We start from the raw sequence: 27,962 nt of genomic DNA on the forward strand, positions 1-27,962 counted from the left end.
GAAGTTTTCGCAACGTTGAATTGTTCGACGTTGCGAAAAGCATACGTGTGCTTTCTTTTCGATATTTATGTTTCGATCGATCTGATCGAACCTGCAACATCCGAGTGAAGTGAATAGCGCACGGCTAGAGTGTGAGCATGGCTGTTGCGCAAGCGCTACTGAATGGGTGCTTCACGAGCTGCACATTTCAGTGCAGCTCGTGACTTCATCAGGTGAAAGTGGCACGGCCGTACGCCCTATCTGTTTCTATGCTAACAAACCGTTTGACCCTCCTCCGGGCGCCACTTCGAATCGCACGGCGCGCCACCTATAGTTCGTGGCCTTTGCGAATACTTCGACAGTCTGCTCTGCGCGGGAGAAGAGATCCATGCTGGGCAACTCCTGGGACACAACGCAGCGAACAACACGTACGGAAACACAACACCTCCAGTCATCGTGGAGCCGCCGCCGACCCGTCTCGCCAGCTTCGAGGGTCACTTATGAACGGCGCCGGTTTTGAAGGGCTCCCTGCTCCCGGTTATGTATGTCACTCGCTTGAAATCAGTGGACTGCGAACTCTAATTATTGGTTGAGCTCTTACTGTTTGGTCGTCCATTCGATATTGCGCATTGTCGATACATATTCGAACTTTTGTGCATGTTGCACCTATTCGCAATAATTGCGGAATCTATAACTAGACCGCCTTTATTTGAGGTTAAATGTTCTGTTCGTTGGAAATATCTTTATCGTTGATTAGACACATTATTAAAGCTTGTTGTCCTTTCATTGGAGAAGGCCCTTCACTCCTTCATACCCGGCGATTGGCGCAAGCCATACACCAGAGGCCCAACCCCGATGCCACACCTTAGGAGGAGCTTCTGCTTCGGCCCCGAGTCGTGACAATCATGAATGTACGTATTCATAAGGAAAATGCAAATGCATTGCTGTAATAGACACTTCTTTAATGTTTTCTGGATACTTTCGATAAATCGGCATTCGGTTAATTCGAACATTTTTTTCCGGTCCCGTGAAATCCAAATTAAGGAGCATTTACTGAACAGTCGATGTAATGCTCCACAAGAATCCGCTCTGACCGAGGCTGGTGTCTGCTCCCGGATATCGATCTACGGCGAAAATCCGCAGACATCCCGCATAAAACATATACATTGGACATTACTCTTGAACGAGTGTTAACGTCCGCTGTTTGTCCCTAATATCCATTACAAATCTGCATGTTCGGATATAACGAGAACATCTGAGGTCATCTTAGATGCGAATGCATACAAAACGTCCAGTGTGGCTGACAGACGTGAATAAGAACCGGCGACATTGAGTGGGTGCGAGTGGAATGATCGAAGATGGGAGCTAGTAGACGTGTATAACGCGAGTATTTGTGAGCGGGAATGTATTTTAATATGAACGTCAGGGGCCGCATGTGAGTGTGAGTAGAGCAGAAAGCTTGACATGTTCTTCCATGAGTACACTCATTTCAAAGGCGTGAATGTGAGTATGAATGAGTGACGAGGAATGTGAGCAGACATGAGTATGAAGGTAGCCTAATTTACGAGTGCAGTAGGCGTGAGTATAAACGCTAACACCTGTGTGATTAGGCGTGAGTGAGTACTTATCAATGTGAGTGGGTGTGAGTGTGAACTGAAGGCGAGTGAGTACTGATGGGTACAAGCAGGTATGAGTATGAACGTGAGCGAGGGCCATAAGTGGGCCATAACTACACTTGACTATGAATGTGAGTACTTATGAGTGTGAGTGGGCGTGAGTATGAACGCGAGTAAGTACCAATTGGCGTGAGCAGGCGTGAGTATGAAGGTGAGTGAATGCTATGAGTGTGAGATGGCGTGAGTGTGAACGTGAGTGCGTACGAATAGACTTGTGCTATGAGTGTGCGTAGGTGAGAGTGTAAATGTGGGTGAGTAGGTATGAGAGTGAGTGCACGTGAGTATGAACGTGAGTGAGTAGCAATGAGTGCGAGAGGCGTTACTGAACGTGAGTGAACACTTATGAGTGTGAGTTGGCGAGAGTATGAACTGGAATGAGTATCGATGGGTCTGAGTAGACGTGAGTCAACCTGAGTGAGTGCTTATGAGCGTCAGTGGGCGTGAGTATGAACGCGAGTGAGTAAGAATGGGCGTGAGGTGTGAGCATGAACGTGAGGGATTGCCTATGAGTGTGAGTAGGCCTTTAGTATGAATGTTAGTGAGCATCAGTGGGTGTCAGGGGGCGTGAGTATGAACGCGAGCGAGTGCACATGAGGGTGAATACCCGTGAGTTGAATGCAGTGAGTGCCTATGAGTGTGAGTATGGGTGAGTATGAAAGTGAGTGCCTATGAATGTGAGTACATGTGAGCATGAATGTGAATGGCCATGAGTGTTAGCACCCGCGAGTATGAACGTGAGTGAGTGCCTATGAGTGTCAGTAGGCGTGAGTATGAGCGTGAGGGTGTGCGAAGGCTGAAAATAAAAACATGGCTGATCCCTCTGTCATAGGAATCGGTATAACACGAAAGTAAAACGTGTCTTCACAGACGTGCATTCATTCCTTCGCCCCGAGGGCGAAGGAATGAATGCTATAGCAACAAGTTGTAATGTCACGCGAACGGCAAGCAGCTCGAAACTTCCAACGCGTTGCTCAAGCAGAAAGGACGCACGGAACGAACATACACAGGATGAGCGCGAACTAACAACTGTTACAACTCGACAGTTAAAGCGCGCTGGTCAAATACAATGGAGGATGCACGAAACGAACACACAAGTATACACAGGATAAGCGAACTGTCACAGTTGTAACTTATTTGTGTGCGAGCAGCGCGCTTCTTTCGCAAAAGCGGCCGCTGCAGTGAGAGAAGTGGCCTTCGTGCTCTCTGTAACTTCAACGCAAGCTTGCGGTGAGGACGCAAGACGTACAAGATAAGTGCGGGCGCACGAGCGACCACGCCCTGTAGAGGCGCAAGCTCATCTCAACGCGTGGGGCGACGACCTTTAAAGCGTGCCTTTCGAGCCATTCGCGCCATCTCGCTAGTGATAACAAAGCACGCAGATGTACCCCGATCTTTGAGTAGCGCCACTGGCAAATCGTGTATACAAATAGCACGCCGTTAGTATGGCGAAGATCGTGCCGTCTGTCGCCGAGTCGTTTCGCGCTGTGAGCTGGGGATCGAGGGGTCGTAAGTTCGACTGCCGGTGACGGAACTTTGTCTTCTAGTTTTTTTCTTTGCCATATGTTAGTCTTTATATTTTACAACGTCATATCCGAGACGGAAATGCGTCAGTGGAGCCGTGGTGGACCCCGGCATAAAACACTATTGCGTTAAAAATTGGGGTCAATGAGGATGAGTGAGTATACTCTTAGAGTGCCGACCTGTGGCTTTCTTACACGGTCGATTCTGGCTTTGAGAGCGCATTCATGAGCTTTGTAAAAAACTTTTTGTTGCATGGTATCAAGCGCTTTATCGTTTCATCGCCCAGTTTACGTGCGTACATTAACAATGTCTCTAATCGTAAGAAAAAAAAGGAAAAATAATAATAAGAAAAAAATCGATAGCCTAGCTCTCAAGCATGCGCTGTTACCATGTGATGAGCGAAGGAACTGCATGTATGGCGTGTTTGTGTTGCAATAAATATTACTTTGAATTGTAGCGCTCTGTGTGTCGTCTTCTTGTCCCCGTCTTCGTGCGCTTACTGGTTTCAAATTTCAATGTAACAACTAGCTCGGAGCCAGCTTCTGAAGACAATAAAGCTGTAGCACAGAAGGTGTCTCTCCATCCACTCTTTCCCGTGTATGCAATATTTTTCCAGCATAAAACGAGTTTTGATTGATTCCACTGATTTGCTTACTAGGGAATAACAGCGTCATTGCTTATTCGAAACATTGCCTCCCACCTGAGTACCGTCGTAAGGGTAGACAATCTGACTGAACGTTTCCAGGCCCCGGAGTATTCCCCAAACCGAGTCCGCCGTCAGGGATGGCTGGGCCTTTGCCGTCAGTTGCAGAGTATCTACGAGACAAAAGTAATGCACGAACTTAGGTTTCACATGAACGAAAATAGGAAGAGAGTGTGAGAGCGGTTATGAAGGAGGAGGAGGAATAAACTTTATTATGAACCAGCAATTTAAGTTTCTTGGCCTAGGCCTCCCACGTGAGCGGATATGAAGGAAACGCTAGGATATGAAGGAAACGATATGAAGGAAACGCGCTTCAAGTTTGCTAGCATACTGTGAAGAAGGGGTGGGTGTAATGTGAATGGAGACATATGCACCTAAGGGTGAAAGTCAAGACTGCCACTAAGCCACATGCTGTCAGGCCTTCTATAGAAAAACAGTGAGTTGAGGCTCTCAAGACGTTTGCTCCTGGAAAGAACCAGTTGCAAAGTTTAACCGAGCTACTCTGGAGAATACAGTGCTTACTAAACGAAAAGAGTGCAGGATATTAACGGGTTCTTCATATCTACAGTTAGCGTACATGGTTAACGTAGCCGTTCCAGTACAATAGCTGTGTAAGTTAGTGATGTCTCTTCACTAGCTTACACAGCAGCAATCACTGTAGTGTTGCGTCACATCGCCAAATATTTGTTGTTGACTGAAAGTACGCCGACTGCAGGCACGCAGCTCACATGATTCGTCCATGTCGAGGTACGGGGTGTGTTCACATGGTCCACGGAGGTGGACGAGCAGTGAGCTGATGTCGGCCACCGGCACACCACCAGGATGGTTGCGACGAGGTGTCCATCGCAAGCTGTCAGACACTCCTCCCGTCTTCGCGCAGCCATTGAAGAGCAGGTGATCGCGGTACCGCTTAAGTGCCCTATCGGACACGTCACAACCACCAGCGGGACCCACGAACACGAAGCTGAAAGTGCTTGGGTGAAGCAAGATGAGGTTCGGGCCTGTCGTCTGGATCATTGGCCTGGGCCATGCCTCGCCACAGCTTGGGACCACCTGAACCGAAAGCAACCAGGGATGTAACTTTAATGAAACTGCCTAAATATGGACAGGTTCTTTTCATGTGATCTAATGGCTGATCAAAGGGCAAAGAAAGTGTGTACAGAGGAAACTGTATCTGCTTTATACATTAGGAGATCCAAAAAGCTTTTTACTATTATTCCTAGATGAGTGTTCGCTTAGCGCTGAGCTAACCTAGAAAGAGACAACAATAAGATATTTTACGCAGAGAACTTCCTGCACGCATGTAAAAAAAACTGTACGGTTGAATTTGCAATAAAAAACAGCACAATGTATACACAGAAGCACCATCTGAACCCATTCATCATTTTGCTTTTGTGTCATGTGAGAGGTACACGTGCCAACATAGATTTTCAGTTCGCGTTCTTACTTCAGTCAAAAGCAGGTCTTGCATAAATTTACTTGGAAGCGACGGCTGTCAGGGGTGTTTCTTAGTCTCAGTCCACCTTATCTACGTGATGTAATGATATTGCCAAGCGTACTGAACTGATTTTTATCTGTGATTGTGCTTCAGCCACAAAAGCACTTAGCATCTCAGCGCAGGTCACGCCGCAATGTTTGGAAAGCTTCGCGATCATTTCAGATTGTTGTGTTATGATTACGCGCAAGAGCCGAGAAGGTTCGTTTATTCGGAACATAACGCAAGCACCAGCGATAGCGCTAGAAGGTTCGTTCACTCATGTCTATCAGCCGACGCGTTCCACAGACGATCAGATTACCGCTGACTGAAGTCTGCGTTTGCCGCTCTCGCTGCATTTTGAGTGTTGCTTGTTTTATTGGGTAAAACTTCGCCCAGCAAAGCGTTCCATCCTCATCGGCTGCGTTTTGCTTTATTGCCGTTACAACCACGTGACAATATCAGGATGGCGCAACACCTTCGCGAACATTTACCGGGTTAAACTTTGATACACAGAAATTAATTACACTTAAGGAGGAAACATGCTACTGAACAACGCATCCGTACGGTTTCCGATGCATGATTTTGTTTTACGTTGGTCAGTTACCTGTTTTAATTTTAACAACACTTTTATCTGACGAGACGATATTTCGCAGATCTCTTGACTACAAAACTATTTATCTTTCAGAAAATAAAAATACTAAATTTATCTATCAGCACTCAAAATCGCCCAGATCACGCAATAGGAAGCAATTTCGTCTTTCACGTGATTGTGAAAGGCCTGTTGCAGCCGCAGAAACGTTAAGTCTGACGTGTTACAAAGCCACGCATCTTCTTAGATTGATTAGCAGAAGAGAGCATTTGGAGACACTAGTTGCGAGCAGTTGGTATTATCAAGCGTCATCTCAGCTGATATATTATAAGATTTTGCCGTGGGGGTAGTTTCATTGGTGAAAATAAATGCAAGCGTCTATGAACACCTCCAGGCGTTAGTAATGACTCACTTTTTCTGCACACATGAAATAAACAAAAAATCCCGAGATACAGAAATGCAGCCAAAAAATGTAGAAGAGACAAAAAGTAAAGGAAAACTGGCGGATCAGTTTTAAATAAAGTTTATTCATTTGTTCATTAATTCATTGACAAAGAGCAAACAAAAGGGCTCTACTATAAAGTTCAGCGCGCAAGGTATTTCATCTGAAAAAGCGAGGCAGTTTGGGCCAGTGGGTATGTTTCTTAAACACTTCGCAGCGCAGGAAAAACAGACACAAAGAAGACGACACCAGACAACATACGAGCGAATGCCACAGCATTAAACTCTGTAATCAGAGGAGCTCTCGTGTTCAACGAGGCTGCAAAAAACAGCACAAAGGTTCATTTGTTGCCTGCGCTACCAATGTAGTTTACAGTATTCCGCTGTCTTGTGGTAAACAATACATAGGGCAGACAGGGTGATGTTTAAATGAACGTTTGAAAGAGCATGCGCTAAATGTAATGAAAACAGCACGTGACGGCTGGTTGGCAATGCATTGTAGATCTTGTAGCTGTGAACCTCTTTTCGCACAGTGTACTGTTGTCAGCAATAGTAGGGATAGACTCACTCGCGAGATTATAGAAGCTGAAAAAATATCTTCATTGGGTTCAGAATGTGTCAGCACCCCCTCTGTACACCTTTCAGATAAAGAGTTGTACTTTCTAAGAAAGTAGTGTGCGCATGTGCGACGGTGTTTGAGCATGGTATATATACGCATGTGATGTTCAGTAAACCTTTGTTGGTAGTTAGCGTTCGTATGTTGTGTCTGGTGTCGTCTTCATTGTGTCTGTTTTTCCTGCGCTGCGAAGTGTTTAAGATGATCAACCAACAGGCCCAATCCGCCACAATTCTGGTATGTCTCCATGTGTTACGTCTGTACAGCCACTTGTGGCTGCCGATGATTTATTGTACACAAGGAAACATAAACACTTTAAAAAGCGCAGCTTAGGCGTTGGAGTCACAAAATGGCTAACTTTCGACACCAGAATTACGCTCGTGCGACAGCGCCAGTGCATTCGCGCGCGCAATTCGTCGTCGTCGTCTTCAAGCGAGACATGTCAATTCTTCCCCCCTTAGACGAAGTCCCCATAGCGGTCTGGAGGCTGCCTAACCTCTGGTGGTCGCAGTTGCCTGGTGGTTCCTGCTTGTGGCGTCGAGGTCGACGGTTGCGAGGGAGGGTTGTTTTCCATGTTGAGCGAGTCAGGCCGTTGATCAGCAGAACTCGACGGCGTCTCTTCTGACGTTGTGTCCGAGAAATCATCTGCTACGCTCCAATGTCGGTGATGGGGTTGTGTGTCTGGTCTGGCTCGCTTTCCTTATATGGTTGAGGTGACGCCGAACATTTCCGTGGTTGCTTTTTACAAGCCAGGATCGTGGTCCGACGCGGCGCAGTATTTCGCCTTCAATCCAATCTGGCTTTTAGATGCGTAGCAGCTCTTTGACTAGCCTGTGTAACGCTGTCCGACCGTCCGCACAAACGCGAGGCAACGCGCTTCCCTCGGCGCAGGTGTTGGAGAGGTGCCAAGTAGGTCACGCCGCAGCTGGGCGTTGACGTCACGCACCCCTCGCACAGGGGCGTAGCCAAGGGGGGGCGGGGTTCAAACCCGCCCTGAAATTTTTCAGTTTTGCTTGCGTATACACGTACAAACGCACGCACGAACATACATAAAGTATGGTTGAACCCCCCCCCCCCCCCCCGAAAAAAATTTCTGGCTACACCCCTGCCCTCGCACGCTTCCCTCGCAGGTGCGCGCATACGTCACTCTCTCCCTCACCCGCCGGAGCGCCGCAGCTGCCGGCTCCAACGCCCGCTCGCCTCCCGTGTCTGCGCTTCAAACAAACGTTTACACCAGTAAACGATACACCGAGTTTCTCTTCAAACGAATCTTCCAGCGCTCACCGCAGCACCCGCGTTAGCGCCGTTCAACCCGTGACGCCACCCGTGCGCAACGCTGCAGCTTCGCATCCCATCAGGGTTCCCTTCGGGGAGATAGTCCAATTTTTTTTTCCGGACATGTCGGATGAGCACTCTCTTCTACTGCGAAACGACGAGATTTCGTCAATGTCTCCTGGCTCTCAGGGATGTGTATTTCCGTCTCCTGTTTTAGAAGATCGAGAGGACATAGAAGCTCTCGTCCAAACATTGCTCTCGCAGGTGACATTCCTGTAGCAGTGTGAATGGTCGTGTGCTGCCGATACAGGAATATTCCAAGTCGACACTGTATGGACCTGTCTGTATCCCTCAGGAGTGCTCTTTTCAGCTCTGCCACATAGCGTTCTGCCTGGCCGTTTGTGGTAGGATGGTAAGCTGGTGCTGTTGTAGCCTGTATGCCATTTGCCGTATAGAACTGCCTTATCTCGTTGGAAATAAAGGCTTTTCCGTTGTCGGAGACGACCTTTCGGGGAATGCCAAACGTAGCAAAGATGCTTCGTAGCACGTCGATGACAACCGCGGATGTTGCTTGCGCCACGTGCCGGACTTCCACCCACTTTGTGTGTGCATCCACAACAACGAAGTAGGTGCGCCCGAGTAGTGGCCCCGCGAAGTCAACGTGTACCGTGTGCCATGGTGTCTTGGGACGGTCCCAGGAGGGAATAGGAGCTTTGAGTGGGCTCTTCTGCGTTGAAAGGCATTCACGGCACTGTCGCACCGTTTCCTCGAGAACCTTGTCGATTCCGGGCCACCATACGTAGCTCCTTGCGCGCTTCTTCATGGCTACCATCCCTCGGTGACCAGCGTGAAGTGCCAGAACGTGGATAGTCTGCCTTCTTCGATACCTGGTTCACTGTGCAACGGTAGTCGCCGCATATTCGCAACGAGCCGTTTTTCTTTCGAACAAGTACGAGAGGCGTTGCCCAATCCGAATGCTGCGCAGGCTCGATTATGCCTTGTCTTTGCAGTCGATCCAATGCAGCTTTTACAGCTGGCCGCAGCGCGAATGGAACCGGTCGTGTTTTTAGGAACTTTGGCTTCACTCCTTCCACGAGTTCAAGTTGTACCGCAGGACCGACGTGTCCTGAGATGTCCGCGTCGAACACAGACTGGTACTTGTCTAGAAGCTTCGAAACAAGTTTGTCGTCTGATACGTCATTGATGCCCGTGATCTGTATACCCAGATGAGGAAACCAGTTTCGTCCGAGGAGCTTACAACCTGCTCCCATGATCACAAGAAGCGGTAATGTGAACTTCCTGTCTTGTGCACTACATCCACCGTTGCACATCCGAGAACGCGGAGGGACTGGCCTGACCATGTGCGTAGGAGAATGTTGTCCGTTTGAAGCCGTGGTGGGTCATCTGTCCACGTGGCTTTGAACGTGGCCTCACTGATGAGTGTGCAGGCTGCACCCGAGTCGACTTTGAACTCCAAGGTCTTGCCATGTATGCGTAGTTGAGTCATGACCTTCTGCGTGCTGGACGCGTCGATTAAGGTGTTGAGCTCGTAAAGTGCCACGTCTGGTGAATCCTGTTCAGTCGTGACTGGTGCTGAGGCCACTGTCGAAGTTCCTTGTTAGGTATATCGGATGTTGTTGTTCTTGTTTGTTCTTGCCTCTTTCCGCTCAATATGGCTAACTTTCGACACCAGAATTACGCTCGTGCCACAGCGCCAGTGCATTCGCGCGCGTACTTCGTTGTCGTCGTCTTCAAGTGAGACATGTCACCATGATAAAAATATAAAACAGCGCTTAACATGCAGTGCAGAAGAAAGAAGTGACCCACGCGGTGCTGATCTTGCAGCTAGGGCTTAATGAAAAAAGACATGTGGTTTACCAAGCAAAAAGCTTAAAATGAGCGAACATGCTCATTGCCAAAAACGATACATTCGTCATTCCGAGAGGCACCGTCTCGTGCGGGCTCGCTGGTCACCCCTGGGTAATAAGTAAAATTTCTTTAGAAGATAACGCAAGGGAAGGTTGTCTAACGGCATCACTTTCATTCCTCAATATATGAAATACCTTAGCAACTTCTCTTGTGTAGGTATCTTTGTGAACACACAAGATTTTAGTGTCAACACAAAACACAATAGCACCAACACAATAGCAACAAATTGGAATATAACGCGAAGAACGGAAAGCAGCTCGAAATTTCCCAGTGGGTCGTTCAAGCGCAAATGACGCAGGAAAAGAATACACACAGGACGTCATGCGTCACAGCTCGACACTTGAAACGCGCTGCTCAAACATAAAATAGGACGCACCAGACCAACGCACAGGTACACACAGGACGAGCGCGAACTAACAACTGTCACAGTTGTTATTTATTCCTGTTTGACCAGCGCTCTCCTTAGCAAACACGGTCGCTGCAGCGAGCGAAGTGACCTTCGTACGCTCTGCAGCATGAGCGTGGACATCGCGGTGAAAGCACAAGACATGCAACCCCCCTTCCCCTCCACAAGATAAGCGCACGAGCAGGGGACCATGCCCTGTAGGGCGAACAGCACCGGCGTAGCAGGAAGCGCGCATACATCGCAACGAGCGGGAGCGCGCCCCTTGCGCCCTTCGCGCCATCTCGCTGGTGACCAAGAAAGCATGCGGAAATATATGGTGCATATAAATAGCTCGCCGTCAGCTAGAGGTGTGCGCCGCCGCGCCGTGCCGCCGCCGCCGCCGCCTGTTTTTGGTCACGCCGCTCGCGCCGCCGCCGAAGTCCCAAGAGAGTTTGAAAACGAGGAACCCAGCCTTCAACAGACACGTACACAAGAAGAGAAGAGAGACGACCACACACGCTGCGTGTGTGGTCGTCTCTGGACGCCGCCGCCGCCGCCACTCAATAATTGGGGCGCGCCGCCGTTAGTCCTTTTTTTTTAATTCGAATGGGGAATCTGAAAATAAAATACAGCACTTCGCCGGAGGAGCTCTTCCGGATGTGTCCATGTAATGAACAGTCCATTCAGCGGCCGCTGAATAGCGGGAGATCGGCGAGAGGTCGTGCCCCCTGTTTCCAGTTCTTCTTCTACAGCGCCATCATGACATTACAAAGCTTTGAAACACTCTCGGCACAAATGCTAAGGACGGAATACGCTTCAATGCCACGAACGCAGCCCTCAGAGATCCGATTTTCGGTGCACATGTCTTTTGATCGTGTTAGCCATCGATTTAGGTTTAATGCAGTCGCTCGTGTAACTGAGCTGTAAGGTCGGTACGCATTCCCTGCATTGTTCTCAAACATCTGGGACCCATTCATATGCAAATTCAGACTTGAAAAGTTCCAGTTTCTGTGCATTTAATCCAGTCTTTTCTTACGCTAGGAATGCGCTGGCTGGTTCGGTGCGGCGACGTGGTCAAGAGCGAGGTGACGTCACAGCTCACCGCTTTTATTGCGATAGCAATTATATGGACAGTCTCGGCTGGTTTTTGCCGTCGCCGTCGCCGCCGTCATGCTGCGTATATGTATAAGTATGTTATATATATAGAAAAGTCCCAAAGAAAAATAATTCCGAAAAAAAGCTTCCGAAGCGCGGAATCGAACCAGCGCCTTCTCTATCAGCAGCGCGTGGCTCTAACCTGTGGTCTTCGTTCCTTTGTCGTCCTTGTTTCATTCGCGCTGTTACTTTATTTGTTCTAATTATGAACCAACTAGCCCACATCAAGTTGTTACTATTGTTACTGTCACTATGCCACAAAGCGCAGATCGTCCGGGTGGCTATAGCGGCGAGCGTTAAGGGGTATTCAGACGGGGGAGAAATACTCGGGGTATAAAGGCGGAGCCTAGTGACGTCAGCTCGCGAGAAGAAGTCTCCACAATTACCCCCCACTCACACGGACGAGGCGAACGGAGGGGGAGACCAGTGTTACTAGACTACTCTAGTGGCTTGCACCACCCGTTTGACGAGCTGCGGGCGACGAGCTGCAGACGACCACGCAGCTGCAGACTGTACACCCGCTGCAGCTCTCTGCAGGAGCAAGTGCAACAATGTGGGCAAAGAAGAGCCCCAAATTTCGCTATATCCCCCACCGCCGGGGGATTGTTTGTTCTTTCGGGGAAAAGGTCCCCGTCTCCCCCAAGGAGGCGCGGGGGAGTCACGCCCAGTCGTTAATGCGTTACGTCGCGGTCACGTGATCCACAATCCCTCCGTCTCCCCCGAGCATTTCTCCCCCGTCTGAATACCCCTTTATATACACACCTTTTACCGCAGTACTCAGAGACGGCAGGCGATTATAAGCGTTTCTTCATTACCAGGGAGATGGCGCTAGGAGCGCAACGGGCGCACCTAAAGACGGGGCAGGGCGGGGCGCCAGCTCGCCCCGCTCCTGCCAACGCCGTTTCTCTTCGCCCTATATGGCGTGGTCGCATTCGTGAGCATATCCAAGAAAGAAGGGGGCGGACGGGGGGGGAGGGGTGGAGCGAGGGGTTGTCTGTCTTGTGCTTTCCCCGCGATGTCCGCGCTGAAGTCACAGAGCGTACGAAGGTCACGTCACTCGCTGCAGTGGCCGCGTTTGGGAAAGCAGCACGCTGTCCAAACAGAAATAAGTAACAACTGTGACAGTTCGCGCTCGTCTTATGTGTGTTCTTTTCGTGCGTCCTTTGCTCTTGAGCGACGCGCTGGAAATTTCGAGCTGGTTTCCGTAGTTCGCGTTACATTCCAATTTGTTGCTATCGCATTCATTGCTTCGCCGTTGCGGCGAAACTGTGACTTTTTTCGAATCACTGAATGCGCTTTGCCGAATGGGACTGTGAACATCTCCTTTGGATGAACGCATCGAGAATAGCTCCCCAGAAGTTGTAGTATCTTTTTCTTCAGAAATATCACGAGTATTGCCTGACCTTAACGCTGCCGCGTCCTTCAGCCTTAAAGGGCGACGACCCAACTCGCTGGATAGCATATTCTTGGAGTATTGGACCTAGTACACTGTGCATACCCAAATAAAATAGATAAGTAAAATATATATCTAGGTGCGTTAGTACACTTTTTCCTTTCATTCTTACTCGAGTAAATCGATAAATATATACAGAGGTAAAGAGAATGGCAAACTTAGAATATAGCTGAGCTAGTTGGTAGGTAGTCATGTTAACAAGACATGACGTGGAAACACGGACATAAGAGAATAGTCGAGAGAGTGAACAGCTATCTCTCACGTAGACCACTCCTCGCACTTGATTGATAGGTATGGAATGCGCAGATAAATATTTGTGTCTACCTTCGGTTCCGCCGCTGTGTGATTTTTCAGTTGTTAGCGGTGTTTCTGGTGTCTTGACTACTTTCCTGTGTCCGTGTTTGCACACCCTATTTTTATAAAGAGCCCCTAACAGCCTCTGAAAATACAACAAAAAACAAAAACAACGAGCGCATTATTCTCTCTGGCGTTTCTTGTCTTTTGGTGCACTTCGTGATGCCAGAACAGTGATTCACGTGACATCATCAGGGTACATACTCTCGACTGGTCCATATACGAGAAATAACAGTTGTGAATTGTCTCCCATACTGCTTCGATATGCAGCCGCCCACCCGCTCTTGCTTCTCTCGCACGACTATGGTGCGCGATCAACTGATTTCCCTCCATTTTGTGCGTTTGCGCGCATACAGGGATAACAGACTGTAGCCGACAAGCGCGAAATCATAGTAGGTCCAACGCTTAGTGCAGACATTGTACGCGTGCTGCTTTATGAAGAAATAAGTGGTGAGGAGATGTCCCCTGTAAAAAAGGTATTGGAGGCGAGAACGAAAGCAATGGAAAAGGCGCCGGATTATATGATTCTTCTAACGGACGCACTCGTTACAGCGGAGACGATGCAGCTTTCCAGGAAAAAGGCGAGCGTACGACGGTTTTTCTATATTTTTATTGCGTTAGCAATTGTATGAACACTCAGGAAGGGTTTTCTCTGTCGCCGTCATATTCCGTATAAACTCTAAATCGATAACGTCGCTCCGCGCTTTGTATGTTCTACCCGCGAGTAAACTCGTATATAGCTCGCGAGCGTTGGCAAGGAACATGGCTGAAGCAGAGATGAAACAAGCTGGCCATCTCCGTCACTCGGAATAACACAACCCGCGTGCGAGGCCTGCCGTCGATAGCTTCTCAAGCAGAAGGAAACGCCCGTCAATTGCTGGGCGAAGGAGCAGGAAGGGATGTCTGAGGAGAGGGACTGCGTAACTCGAGCAGCAACTGTGAACTTTGACTATAAGGGCGCGGTCGAGAGCGCTGGCACGTGCGCTGTTTCGGCAGACATCCCCCAGCGAACGGCTCGTATATCTTCTACGCGCTGTGAGCTCACTGCCGTGCCGCCGCCGTATCTCCTCACGTAGCTCCTCTTCAAGTATCTCCTCATGTATCTCGAATAACACGTTTCGAGCTAGTTGGTTGTTCATACCGAGGCGAAAACAGCGCGTACAGACGAGTACGAATAGACACAAGAAAAGGCACAGACACAGGCGCTGACTAACAACTGAAGTTTATTGCTCATACGCCACGAAAATAAATAGCACGTATCAACAGAAAACCAATACGAAGAGAGGCACAGCAAAAGAAGCAAGGCTTGATAGGACACTCAAAGCAGTTAGCCAGTGGGACCGTGTTTATCTAGCCCCCGATAGGAAGGCTAGCTCTTTATCTAACAGGGCTAAACACGGTCCCACTGGCTAACTGCTTTGAGTGTCCTATCAAGCCTTGCTTCTTTTGCTGTGCCTCTCTTCGTATTGGTTTTTTGTTGATACGTGCTATTTATTTTCGTGGCGTATGAGCAATAAACTTCAGTTGTTAGTCAGCGCCTGTGTCTGTGCCTTTTCTTGTGTCTATTCGTACTCGTCTGTACGCGCTGTTTTCGCCTCGTCATGTATCTCCTCTTACATTTGCTCACGGTGTGCCTGGTCGGAAGTCGTGTCGAACATAATGCCATGATAATTGGCTTCACGGATTCTTTACGGATTCTTGGCTTTACGTACGTTACGGAAACATGTTCCCGGGAACATGTCTGTGTCATCGGGCACATGTTGGGCGGACTCGGCTCGGCGCCCCCTTCGAAATGGCGCCCGGGGCACTTGTACCCCCTTGCCCCACCCTAGTTACGCCACTGGCCAAAAGTATCGTTGGCGAATGCGGTGGTATGTTTTTGATACCCCAGAGTGCGCACACTGCGGATCAGCGTGGAACGATTCGCATATTTCAGAACGCAAACTGCGGGCTATTACTAGTAGCGACTGGCGGCCGTCGGCGTTGTAATTGCGTCGGTGGAGGAGGTCGTCGCGAATGGCGAAATGGTGGGCTTGACGACGCAACGCGCGACTGGATGGTGTTGCCGAAGGATCAGTGAGCAAGTCTAGCAGTGAAGCGATCCATTGATCCTTGCGCTGTTCGGTAGCGACAGTGTGAACGTCGATGGAACAAACGGAATTGTGAGACCTTGAGCTGTGGGTATTGTCGTCAGGCAAGGGGGAGCGCGAGAGTGTGTCGGCGTCAGCATGCTGGCGTCCGTTGCGGTACAGCACGCGGATATCGTAGTCCTGTAGGCGAAGTGCGCAGCGGGCGAGGCGGCCTGAGGGATCCTTCAATGATGACAACCAGCAGAGTGCATGATGGTCGGTGATGACATCAAATGGGCGACCATACAAATAAGGTCGGAACTTCGTAAGGGCCCAGATGATCGCCAGGCATTCCTTTTCGGTGACGGTGTAATTGGTCTCGGCTTTGGTGAGCGTACGACTTGCATATGCCACGACATATTCACGGAACCCTGGTTTGCGCTGCGCAAGGACAGCGCCAGGCCAACACCGCTGGCGTCTGTGTGTACCTCTGTAGGGGCCGTAGGGTCGTAGTGGCGTAGTATGGGAGGCGAGGTCAACAGACGACGGAGCTTCGCGAAAGCGTCGTCGCACTCTGACGACCATGAATTCAGGGACCCGTTACTTCCGAGGAGCTTCGTCAGCGGCGATATGACGGTCGCGAAGTTTCGAATGAAGCGCCGAAAGTAGGAACACAGTCCTACGAAACTACGCAGTTCTTTGACGGACGTAGGTTTCGGGAACTCGGTCACGGCCCGAAGCTTGGCTGGATCGGGAAGAATACCGTTCTTGGACACGACGTAACCGAGTACTGTCAGCTGCCGTGCTGCAAATCGGCACTTCTTTAGATTCAGTTGTAGACCGGCGTCGCTCAAACGCGTCAAAAGATGCCGCAGGCGTTGAAGATAGCGTCGCAGCCCTTGCCTCGTGGACTGCGACGACTAGTTCTCCTGGTCGCGTGAGCCCGGACGTGGCCGCATCGGCGACAGTGAGCGACGTCGTGGAGACTGTGAACGGCGGGTAGATGGTGCGGGGCGGGACGTCGGTGACATATGCGGCGCTTGGTCATAATAAGGGCTGCTTGATGAGCTGGTCAGGGTTGATGCGACCCGAGGCGGCTGCACGCGATTGCAGTAGCGTGCGACGTGACCGGCGCAACCGCACGCAAAGCAAATGGGGCGGTTGTCGGAAGTGCGCCAGCGGTTCGCGGGTCCCATCCATGTCGCAGAACGGGATGGACGAGGCGGCTGCTGATATGAGTGCATTGTGGGCAGCAGTCGGGGCCTGGGGACGACGTCGACGTATGTAGGCGGCACAGCCGCGTCGAAGGCCTGTGGTCCGACGACGGCTTCGGCGTCGCTGAATCTTGCTGAATTTCTTGCTGAATCGCTCGGCAGAGAGGAGGCAGAAGTGTAGTTGGCGGCTGGTCAACATGCTGCGGTGGAGTGAAAGCCAGTAGAGAGACCTGGCGGGCAATTTCCTCACGCACGAACGACTTGATTTCGGCGAGCAAGGTGGAGTGGTCAGGAATTGCCGACAAGCCTGCGAGATCAGCATCGCGTGATGGCGGTCGACGGGTCATCAAGCGCTGCCGGCGCAGCTCCTCGTAGGTTTGGCACAGGGTAATGACCTCTGCCACTGTGCGAGGGTTTTTGGCCAGCAGCATGGTGAAGGCATCGTCGTCGATGCCTTTCAGAACATTCCTGATTCTGTCAGACTCCGACATGCTCGCGTCGGCTTTCTTGCACAGGTCAAGGATGTCTTCGATGTAGCTCGTGAACGATTCCCCTGCCTGCTGAGCTCGTTCACGTAAGCGCTGTTCGGCTTGAAGCTTACGAACGGCAGGGCGGCCAAACACGTTGACGATGGCGGTCTTGAAATCGGACCACGTCGGGAAATCGGATGCATGGTTGTTGTACCACATGCCTGCCACACCCGCGAGGTAGAAAACCAAGTTGGTCAGCTTGCCTGCTTCGTCCAATTTATTGGGAACACTCACCCGTTCGTAAATCGCGAGCCAATCCTCCACGTCAGTGCTATCCGCGCCGGTGAAAACAGGAGAGTCGCGGATACGGGGGATACCGGGACAAGCGGTCGGGGCAGGAGGCGGCGTTCGCAGAGCGGCGTCTTGCGGCATGGTAGATGGCACGGTACGGGATCGGAGCTCCAGGGGCTTCGAATGGAGACCGAAGTTGTGGTGACGGTACAGCACCTCCACCACTTTGTAAAGGCGTTTATTGACGGCTGGATTGACGGCGACGATGCACAACAGTCACGACGGAGCGCAGACTCTCACGAGCACGAGCACGATGGGCGTGCTCTCCGAGAAGAGGCGAAGAGGGCGACCCACTAGAAGGCGCTGAAGAGGACGGCCCATTACAACGTTCCAATGCTTCTCTACAAGTGTATCACTTTGGAAACCTTTAAGTACAGCGCTTCATCAAGAAAGGCGAGGGCACGCCGGCCAGCGAAAGCAGTCTGCAGCCACACGAGCGGTTATCAACACATTCCGTGAGTTAGTTCACCTTCTCTGAAGTGCCACGCCAGTGCACAACACATAAGCAAATAAATAACCTACGGAAGATACGCACGAAAGCACCGCGCAAAAGTGAGCGATGCCTCGCCGACCCGAAAATGTGCCGAACTAAACACGAGCCCACATCCCACATTGCAGACTGCCTGCATACGCCCCCCATTTATGGCGCTCGACCGAAGAAAACGAGGCAATCAACTATTAAGCCAAGTGTCAGATAAGCCGTGAAGTAAATTTCTAGTTTACTTTGGCATACATTAAATTAGGAGTATTCGAAAAAATTTCCCTTCAGTTTTCGGTTTTTGTTATTTGTCCCCTCTTCACCTAGTCGCGCTTTAATCGTACGGCAGGTGTTGATGTCTTTGACATATGTCTTCGTTCCAAGTTTCGCGACCGACATAGTTTGACCTTGGTGGCGCGAGCTAGTCGGAACGCTTTGGCTCTTGTAGACTTATGCCTCAGGAGGGAAGAAACGAGACGGCTGAACCAGAATCACAGTATATATGTTACACCGCGACCAGAATCCTGGGATTAAAATTACAGCGCAAGCGCACAAGACACCCACGAAGAAAAGGAACGTGCGACACAAGCGCTGGCTAACAACTGCTTTATTCTTTCATACGCATATGCATATATAAGCTCAAGGCAAACCAACCGCACATGCGCACACAACAATAGCTCTAAACCGAAACGTGTAACAAGAATGATAGTGTATTAGATACCCGAAGACATGAAATTATATTCAGATTGGTGCAAGGACGAAGAAGTAAAGAAGAAGTAAGAAGGACAAAAAGTGCCTTTGTGCTGTAGTTTTAGCCTCACGAATATGTACCAACTACAGCCAAATGAAGATTTATCTTAGTGACCATAATCGACACCCACAGGGAACGGGAGCCGTGGCTTCACGTGCCACTGCCAAGCGCTGTCTATATCTTCTTCACTTGAGGTCGTGCGATCTGTGGTTTTCTTTGCCGCCCAAAGGAAGGCGTCGCAGGGTTCCGCGCATGCGTTCTGGCGGCTCGCAAATTTCTTGGGTCTGTGACGTAACGATAACGCTGTGGAAAGCCATGCACACGCTTATCACAGCAGCAATATACGTCCCCTTTCTTGGGCCTATATAATCTGCGCCTTTCTGCAATAAAACGTTCTTTCCACCCGCACCCGTCTCGAGCGTGCTACATGGTGGCAGCGATAGTCATGATCGGCAGCAGCGAAGCAAGCGGATAGCAGGCCATCCCGGACCGTTTCCAGCTGCAAAGGACTGCCGGCATGCCAGACACGGAACCAGCGCCTGCCCGCCAGCAGAGTGCCCCGGTCACCACGCTACTGCCACCCCCAAGGGTCTTGGATACCAGAGGCGACGTTTCGCAGAGCTGGGGAACATGGAGGCAAGAATTCGACCTCTACGCCACGGCTACCTATCTCAGTCAACAGCCAAAAGAAGTACAAGCTGCTACTTTTCTTATGGTCATAGGCGAGGACGCACGCAGGACTTGCAACACTTTTGTCTTCAATGAAGGGGAGGATAAGTCAGACATAGAAGTCCTTAAACGGAAATTCGAAGCATTTTACAAGCCGTCGTTGAACGTAGCCTACCACGAATTCCGTTTCGGCTCGCGGGACCAGAAGGAAGGAGAAAGCTTTAATGAGTGGCTAACTGAGCTACGAATATTGGCGAAGAGTTGTGAGTTTGCTGAAATGGAAGAGCGCATGCTGAGGAGCAGAATTATTCTTGGCTTAAAGGATAAAAAGCTTCAAGAAAAGCTGATTTCGGAGAATCCGTCCTTTGCCAAGACGGTAGAAATCTGCCGCGCTCGCGAACAAGGGAAAGAACAGTGCGAGCAAATACAAGCAGGCAACAAAATCCATGAGGAAATTTGCGCAGTTGCCGAACTTCGGCGCTGTGGAAAGTGTGCCAGAAGTCATGAGGCTAGCAATTGCCCAGCTAAAGGACGCACCTGTAAAAAATGTGGCAAGCGAAATCACTTTGCAGTAGCGTGCCGTAACAAAAACGAAAGGCCTCGCAAACTCAAGCAGAACATCGCAGTGGTAGACGCCCAAGAGCAAAGCTTTTGGATAGAAGCCCTATCTAGGAGCGTCAAGAACGATGAACGCTGGTCAGCAACTGTAAATGTAGAAGGAACTCCCGTGCTTTGTAAGCTTGACACAGGCGCAAATTGCTCGGTGATAGCACGAAGCAAGCTGCGACAGATAACAACCAAAGAAGACGAGCGCTGTGACGTCATGCTAAACACCTTTTTTGGTCATCAAAAAGCAGCTACAGGGCGCGCCCGCCTTCGCGTTAGCGGAACTGATGCTTCATATGAAACAGACTTTTTTGTTGTAGAAGAGGACGTTCCACTAACATTAAGCGGATCAGTCGCCGAGCAACTGGGTCTACTACTCAGCAGAGCAGCAAGTTGGGCTAGTTGGTTGGTGTTCATTCTTCAAAGGTATACTGCGCTAAAAGGAACAAGGACACTAGGTTTTGACAAAGACTCTAGGATTTGACATGGTGATTGACGCGTTCAGGTGACTAGTTTTTGCCGAATGAGCTCATCCTTCTTTTTTAATCTTCAGTGTATATATGTCACCCTTCACTCAATAAAATTTCAGTTGTGAGTAAAAAAGCTGCGTGTGGTCCCCTCCTTTTCTGTGTCCTTGTTCCTTTTAGTGCAGTACACATTTGAAGAATGAACTACTACTCAGACTAGCCTCGGTGGAGCCGCATGAGCTCTATGAAGCCGCGAAACATTATGCTGATGTTTTCGACGGACTAGGCAGCCTGAAAGGTGTCGTCTACCATATGAAGCTTAAACCAGGTTCCCAAGGAATCATTAGACCGGCACGGCGAATTCCACTCGCACTAAAAGACAAGGCTAAGAGGGAACTAGATCGCATGGAAGCCGAGCAGGTGATACAGAAGGTGACTGAGCCAACAGAATGGGCGAGCTACATGGCCGTGGTGAACAAAAATGAGAAAGTGCGCATCTGTCTCGACCCGAGTGAGTTGAACAAAGCGCTGCTACGGGAACACTACCCCATGCCGACCCTAGAAGACATTGCACCTTCTCTAGCGGGAGCACAGTACTTCTCGATGCTAGACGCTGCTTCGGGCTTCTGGCAGATTAAGCTCGACGAAGAAAGCTCTAAAGTTTCACAATGAGACCCCTTTTGGCCGGTACAGATTCCTGCGTATGCCGTTCGGCATAGCGTCGGCGCCAGAAATTTTCCAGCGAGCAATGCACAGAGTAATGGAAGGCCTCGAAAGTACTGCCGTTGCGATGGACGATATTCTTGTGTGGGGCAAGTCAAAGGAGGAGCACGACCGCAACCTTGTAAACGTGCTTGACCGATGCCGGGAATACAACTTGAAGTTAAACCGCGCAAAATGTTATTTTTTGCAGAAGTCTGTCAAGTACCTCGGTCATGTTTTGACACGTGAGGGACTATGCGTGGATCAGGAGCGGCTCGCAGACATACTTCCAGTTTCACCCCCAGGCAACAAGAAGGAACTGCAAACGTTCCTAGGTATGGTCATCTTTGTCTCCCGTTTCATCCCACATATGTCTGAAACCACAGCTCCACTCCGCGAGCTTCTCAAAAAGGACGCAGCATGGGTCTGGGAAGACCGACACCAGGCTAGTTTTGAAGCTCTTCGTGAAGCTTTAGCAAAAGCCCCCGTTCTCGTATACTACCAGAAGAACAGGCCCATCACGCTCTCGGTAGATGCCAGCCAAAACGGGATCGGTGCAGTGATAATGCAGAACGGTCACCCACTAGCATACTCATCGCGCTCTCTCTCGAAACCACAACAGAGATACGCGCAGATAGAAAAAGAAATGCTAGCGATCGTGCATGGTTGTGAAAAGTTTCGGGACTACCTGTTTGGGCAGCCTGAGGTCACGGTGGAGTCTGATCACAAACCACTTGAGATGATCTTTAAGAAACCTTTGTGTGAATGCCCACTTCGACTTCAGCGCATGCGCCTCAACCTGCAGAATTATCACCTAACAGTGAAATACAAGCCGGGAAAAGAGCTTTTTCTTGCCGACGCATTATCTCGATTCCCAAGCCCAACAATTTTGAGTGAATACAGCGAGCATTTTCATGTCAATTCAATGGCTTATCTTCCAGTTACAGACAAGCGCCTGAACAAAGTTTGCAAGAAACAGAAAAACACGCAACCATGCGCCAACTTCGTTAATACGCAAGCACTAGCTGACCCGATACCAAAGATGACGTCACTCCGGAGTTGCGCAGCTACTGGAACTTTCGTGACGAACTGCACACGAAAAATGGCATGGTGCTACGCAGCAACAGGCTCGTTATCCCTCCGAAGATGCGTGGTGACATTCTTTCTTGTCTGCATGCTGCGCACGCGGGAGGTGAAAAGATGAAAGCACGTGCTCGTTTCTGTCTTTTTTGGCCAGGCATGAATAGTGACATAGAAGGAACAGCAAGACGCTGTCAGTTGTGCCAGCGGCATAAACCTAGAAATGCCAGACTGCCATTGCATAGCCATGAAACACCAAGTGTACCGTGGGAAGCCGTTGGAGCAGACCTTTGCTACCATAACGGAAATGAGTACGTGGTCGTTGTTGACTCTTATTCCTTTTTCTTTGAGATCAGGGCTTGCAGTCTTCATCAGCCAGCAAAGTGATCTCTGCCTTCATGGATGTCTTTGCTACGCATGGTTTCCCGAGCCGACTCATCACGGACAATGGACCGCCGTTCAGCAGTCAACAGTTTCAAGACTTCATCAGTAAGATTGGGACCAACCACGTTCGATCAAGTCCTTACCATCCTCGCTCGAACGGCATGGCCGAGCGAGCAGTGCAGGAGGCTTAAAAATTATTACAGAAGTGTCAATTTGGTTCTGTTGACTTGAAAAAATATTTAAAAAATGAAAAAATTCGGCAGATCCCACGTACCGTGGGAGTCGATGTTATGCGAAACATGCGGCGGGTAGGGGACTGTGGCGTAACTTTTTTTACTGAGCGACACGTTACAAAATGACGCTAACGATTTGTATAATGTAAGAATGGCAGACTGGGCTTGTTGGTTTAACATAATTGAAGTTTAAGACGCGAAAAAGACACGGACGAAGGTAAGGAGCACAAGATAAGGCGCTCCGTGTGTGTGTTCCTTATCTTCGTCCGTGTCTTATTCGCGCCCTAAGCTTCAGACTTGCATAAATTTTATACGCACGCATATATATGTTGAAGAGCCGCATATGTGTTATATAAGCAGTTGTTTACGGTTAAGTATGCAACGTGGGTATTACTAACACCAGAAGCGGTAAGCTGATATGTAGTGCTTATATGTGTCTCGAGAACGCACGCACATTTCACGAACCCGTGTACATCTGTGCAAGAAGTTCTTGGCAGTTCTTGATCATCACCGTAATCACTGAACACCAGCAGCTAGTCATGACTTGTTATAGGATCCGGTCGGGATCGTGGTGACCAGGGGTCCATGTGTAGTGAAGTATGTGGTATAGTAGAGCTGTTGGAATTCGTGGATGCCTCGGTCATTTCGTCGACAAATCGCCTGTCGACAGAGCCGGCGACATGTCGGAACCTGAAGCCACCCATCGTGTTGGTGGGGTATAGGCCGTCGAGGCTGGTAGGCCTGGATAGTGCTACGCAAGGAGGTTATATACTATTTCTTCTGGAGTGGAGGTGGCGCCCCCGTAAGTGAAGCCGGTCGCCGCCATATTGCAAAAGGAAAAACTCGGAAGCAGACGACGGAGTGCGCTCCGTTGCCCCGCCGTCGCAGTTGTCTTTGGGGACGGTGGCATGCTTTTGTAAAGCAGTTAAACATTTTACGAGGCCATGGCGACTTCGTGCGTCGCTTATGGCTGCACAAATCGCAATAGAAGACGCCTGGGATCACTTTTCACGTGTAAGTGTCCTCACTTAGTTCGCTGACGATTGTCTGTTTTTCGTGCATGCTGTTAAACTGGAAACAATTTGAAAGGTGCGCATACATGTAATACATGCGTGCAGTTGTAGCGACGAAAATTTTACGCTTTAAATGTTCGCTGACACGACGTTGTACGTGATTTTTAAGTGTGTACACGAAGTGGGTGCAGTCTAGCTGGACGTACCGAGCAATATTGGTACGAGTAGGAAGTCAGAACGCCCTTAGAATTCCGAGCTTTCTGGTGTTTTCTTGCAAGTCAAGACTGACGGCGTGCATGCATATTTATCCGGTGCATGGATATCGAATTTGATGGATGTTTATCGAGGAATTGGCAAACGCAACATTCCATGACGTGATTATCCGTGTTACATGTTTCCAAAAGACTGCGCGCAGCGTTCTACCTGGGAACGTGCCGGTCGAAGAAGTGGTTAGAGAGCTAAGGACGGTTACCAGCTCGACCAGCTCTGACCACCTCTGCTCCATGTAAAACAATTTTATCTCTAAAATAAGGTGCCGCCCGTTTCATGGCCGATACCCCGCGGTGGGTTGCGCCAGGTTGCCAAGGAACAACCAACCAACCAACCAACCAACCACCTCTGCTCTATTCACTTCGCAGAATGCTGCTTCGACAGAACGGGGCAGACGGCCTGGCACCTACAATTTGTACCTACAATTTTTCCTGCTTTCCCAGTGCACCTACAAAAGCCTGTTAGTTTCTACCTCCTTGACGTAGCTTCAACACAAATAGTTACGAAAAGAAAAAATTGCGGCAAAAGCAAGATGTAACTCTTTTGAAATCCGACCAAACTGAAACCGAAACACCGAAGGACGCGGCTGCTTTACTTTTTTATGCGTCTAGTCTGAGAGGGCGAGAGCTACCTCGTTTCGAGGCTGTGCGCGCTGCGCTTGCCGTGATGGCACACGTCGCCCACGTAGGTTAATGCTTGCGAATCCTGCTTCTGGCCAAATGTTCGCGTGATTGATGTGTGCTTATGTAAAGAGAATAAGTGCGTTCCACGTTAGCTTGTGGTTACCCCTTGAACACTGACGCCGTTACAACACAAAAACACAGTTCCTAGTAACACATATGTAATTACAGCGCGCTCGATATACGAAGCACCCCTTCGACAACAGATTAGTCTGCAGCTGACATAATAGTATGACATAATTTGTTTCATAAACGAGAAGAGGCAACTGTTCGTGGGTTTAAAGCAGTTTCCATCTCATTTTTTGATTGTGGGACTGCAAACCAACGCGCGCGCCGCGCGTATTCCATTGCCGTCTATGGCGGTCGCGCCGTGTTTTTCCTCTAGCTACATGGCCGCCGGCGGCTTCACTTGCTCCCGTTGGCGGCGGCCGGGACTGCCACTCCAGAGGTTCTATAGAACCTCCTTGGTGCTACGTATACCAACAACAGTGGATGGTGTTTGTCGTATTCGTAGACTATCTGGGCGTGTGTGGCCTACGTAGCCTAGTCTACAAAGCAGCTGTCAATCAATCTGGCATCATCCTCGGTCCGCGTGAGGCCATCGCCCAGCCTCTTAAGAAATGAAGAGGACACTGCGTCGTTCTGGCGGACTAAGTGCACTTTACAGTGCGGTGATGTGGATATCATGTGTAACTTTCGTTTATGTATTCCTTCGGGGTCGATCAATGCTTCAATATAGCTTGCTGAATCATAGGAATACAAACGTAATGTTTATTAGACTGCCATAAAAGCGGAGCCAACACTGGAACTACATACGTTAATCTTATATGACGCCTGTATCGTAGGAGTACATATCGTAGGAGTATCATGGAGTGTTTATTGCTTTCTTGTAAAATTAGATAGCAAGCACCACAACCACAATTGACGTTGCACCGATATTGCGCCTGCGTAGGCTGGTTTTCCAAAACAGTTTATAGGCCTGGCGTGGCTCAGTGGTAGAATACCTGATTGCCACGCAGAATGCTTGGGTTCGATTCCTGCTGGGATTTTAATATTCATTCTTTCCATTCGTGGAGACAACGCTGCCGATGTTGGTTTTCCTTAACGTTTTAGCATTTAAGTAACCAATGTCTGTTATCGCCGTTCTTGGGTAGATATAAACTGTCAATCACCTGTGGCGCATACCCGTACACCGCGGCCCAAGGTAAACGGGTATGTGCCAAACGTGTCTAGTGGAAAGGGTTTGACGACGTACGCGACAGGATTTTAACGTTATTCATTTCATGACCCGGCAATCATATTCGTCGAATCATCTTACCCTCCCATGCAAATTTTGGTCTACACCAAGTTAAGGAGGTGATCATGAGAGCACCCAGACGTAGGCGGCTAGATAGATAGATAGATAGTTACGTAGATAGAAACGCTCAAAGTGCGAGAGGTTCGCTAAGAAATGCTTCGCATTTAAAAGCAGCGTTATGGGCGGCCTTCAGGCTGCCGGTTGTGGGCGCCGCTGTGGCATTCCTGTTTTACCCAGGCGACGTGTAAATAAAAGAGTATGTGGAGAGTACTCGTTGAGTGCGGACGTTTCTTGTGCTTCAGCGCTTCGCGCCAAACCGCGTGTTCGGGCTGGCTGGCGTCCCCGCCGGTCGCGTTGGTCTTCGCCTGCTGCTGCGCCGGGACTACCAGCACGCAACACAGCACTCATGTTTCCCGACGTATTGCCAGATGGCGTCCATATCTCACACAGCGCCTCTTCTATCGTCTTTACACGACATTTGCAGCGAAGCACGCAGATACGCGGCCAATTTTTTGTTTGGATTAGCGTGATGCTATCCGCCTCGTGCATCGCTATGGTGGCGCCACCACTAGGCTCAGGCGGTTGCACCCTCTCTCAACCCCCCATAGGATCCCATGCATTTTGAATGAAGTTTGCGATTCCGTTGCGCAAAAACAAACTAGCGCCATCTCTCGACAATACGCTACACCGACGACGCAACACGCCCTCTTGCTTCCACCGATATGCCATGCTCCAAAGTGACTCCTCTCTCCACTTTCTTTTATTTCTTTCGGTGGCCGTGAGAGCGCGCTCTCTGCACTGTGCAGTAGGGCACCCGACAAGACAGGCTGCGCTCGTCGCTTTCGTCGCGTCTTCCTTGAACGTTGCAACGTTAATATTGTGTTAAGGCGGTGCCACACATCGGACGATGAGCCCTGATTTCGTTCAGCCGCCATCTAATCAATGGCAATGTTTCAGACGCCTCAGTTGTGGACTTTTGTCTGTTGGTTGCTGGACAAGATGGCCTCCTGCAAGATCGCGTTTTTTCAAGTCAGCTGTGTGTGTAGTTCTCGGCGTCGTAGCAGTTTGATGGCGCGAGGACGTCAACTGGTGCTACATCGTGGGAACCGCTGAAGTGACTGCAAGCTTGACGACATTGTGCCAGAATATTCTAGCGTACTGTACGCGCACGATTGTGCTACACTTAAAATACCGCGCTTGGCCTCGCGTGTCAACCTGGTACGCCTGTGTGCAACAAGTGTGTTGTGAACGATGTTGCGTCGGTTAATATTGAATTGCAATTGGAATACCGTTTTTGCAAAGGTAAGTGAAGCTGTAAGTAGTTGTCCTTCTATATGCTCGCTACTCCACGAACATTACTTCTAGAATCGCATTTTATGTTGAGCTGCACGTACCAAAGGAGAATCTAGCATACGAGATACATTACACGCGTGCCCATTTCCTATATAAATCTGAGTAATGCCACACGTGCGCATTTCCTATATAAGTCTGAGTAATGTCATGCTCAATTTAAAGCGCATGTGTTAGAGGACTGTGGCTTCAATGGTGAAAGTGATTAGATATTCGAAATATGTGATTGCAATGCAGTTAGAACTTTCTCATATGTTAACACGGTCTCTGAACAAAAAAAAAAAAAACGCTGTGTGAATGTTTGTTGGTCATTTGCTAAAGTATT

The 27,962-nt window shown here is 49.6% G+C and overlaps 1 protein-coding gene across 1 annotated transcript in view; it reads right to left on the reverse strand.

Annotated features, from left to right (window-relative positions):
- LOC119399286 (beta-hexosaminidase subunit alpha) overlaps nt 1–27,962 on the reverse strand; it is a 276,820-nt gene that overhangs the window by 244,869 nt on the left and 3,989 nt on the right. Inside the window, exons 2-3 of the mRNA XM_037666102.2 lie at nt 4,608–4,932; nt 3,877–3,992 (exon numbers count right to left, since the gene is read on the reverse strand). Of these exons, the coding sequence (XP_037522030.2) occupies nt 3,877–3,992; nt 4,608–4,932 (441 nt within the window). The remainder of the gene's footprint in view (nt 1–3,876; nt 3,993–4,607; nt 4,933–27,962) is intronic.

Source organism: Rhipicephalus sanguineus, chromosome 7 (genome assembly GCF_013339695.2).
Source record: "Rhipicephalus sanguineus isolate Rsan-2018 chromosome 7, BIME_Rsan_1.4, whole genome shotgun sequence".
Classification (NCBI taxonomy): domain Eukaryota; kingdom Metazoa; phylum Arthropoda; class Arachnida; order Ixodida; family Ixodidae; genus Rhipicephalus; species Rhipicephalus sanguineus.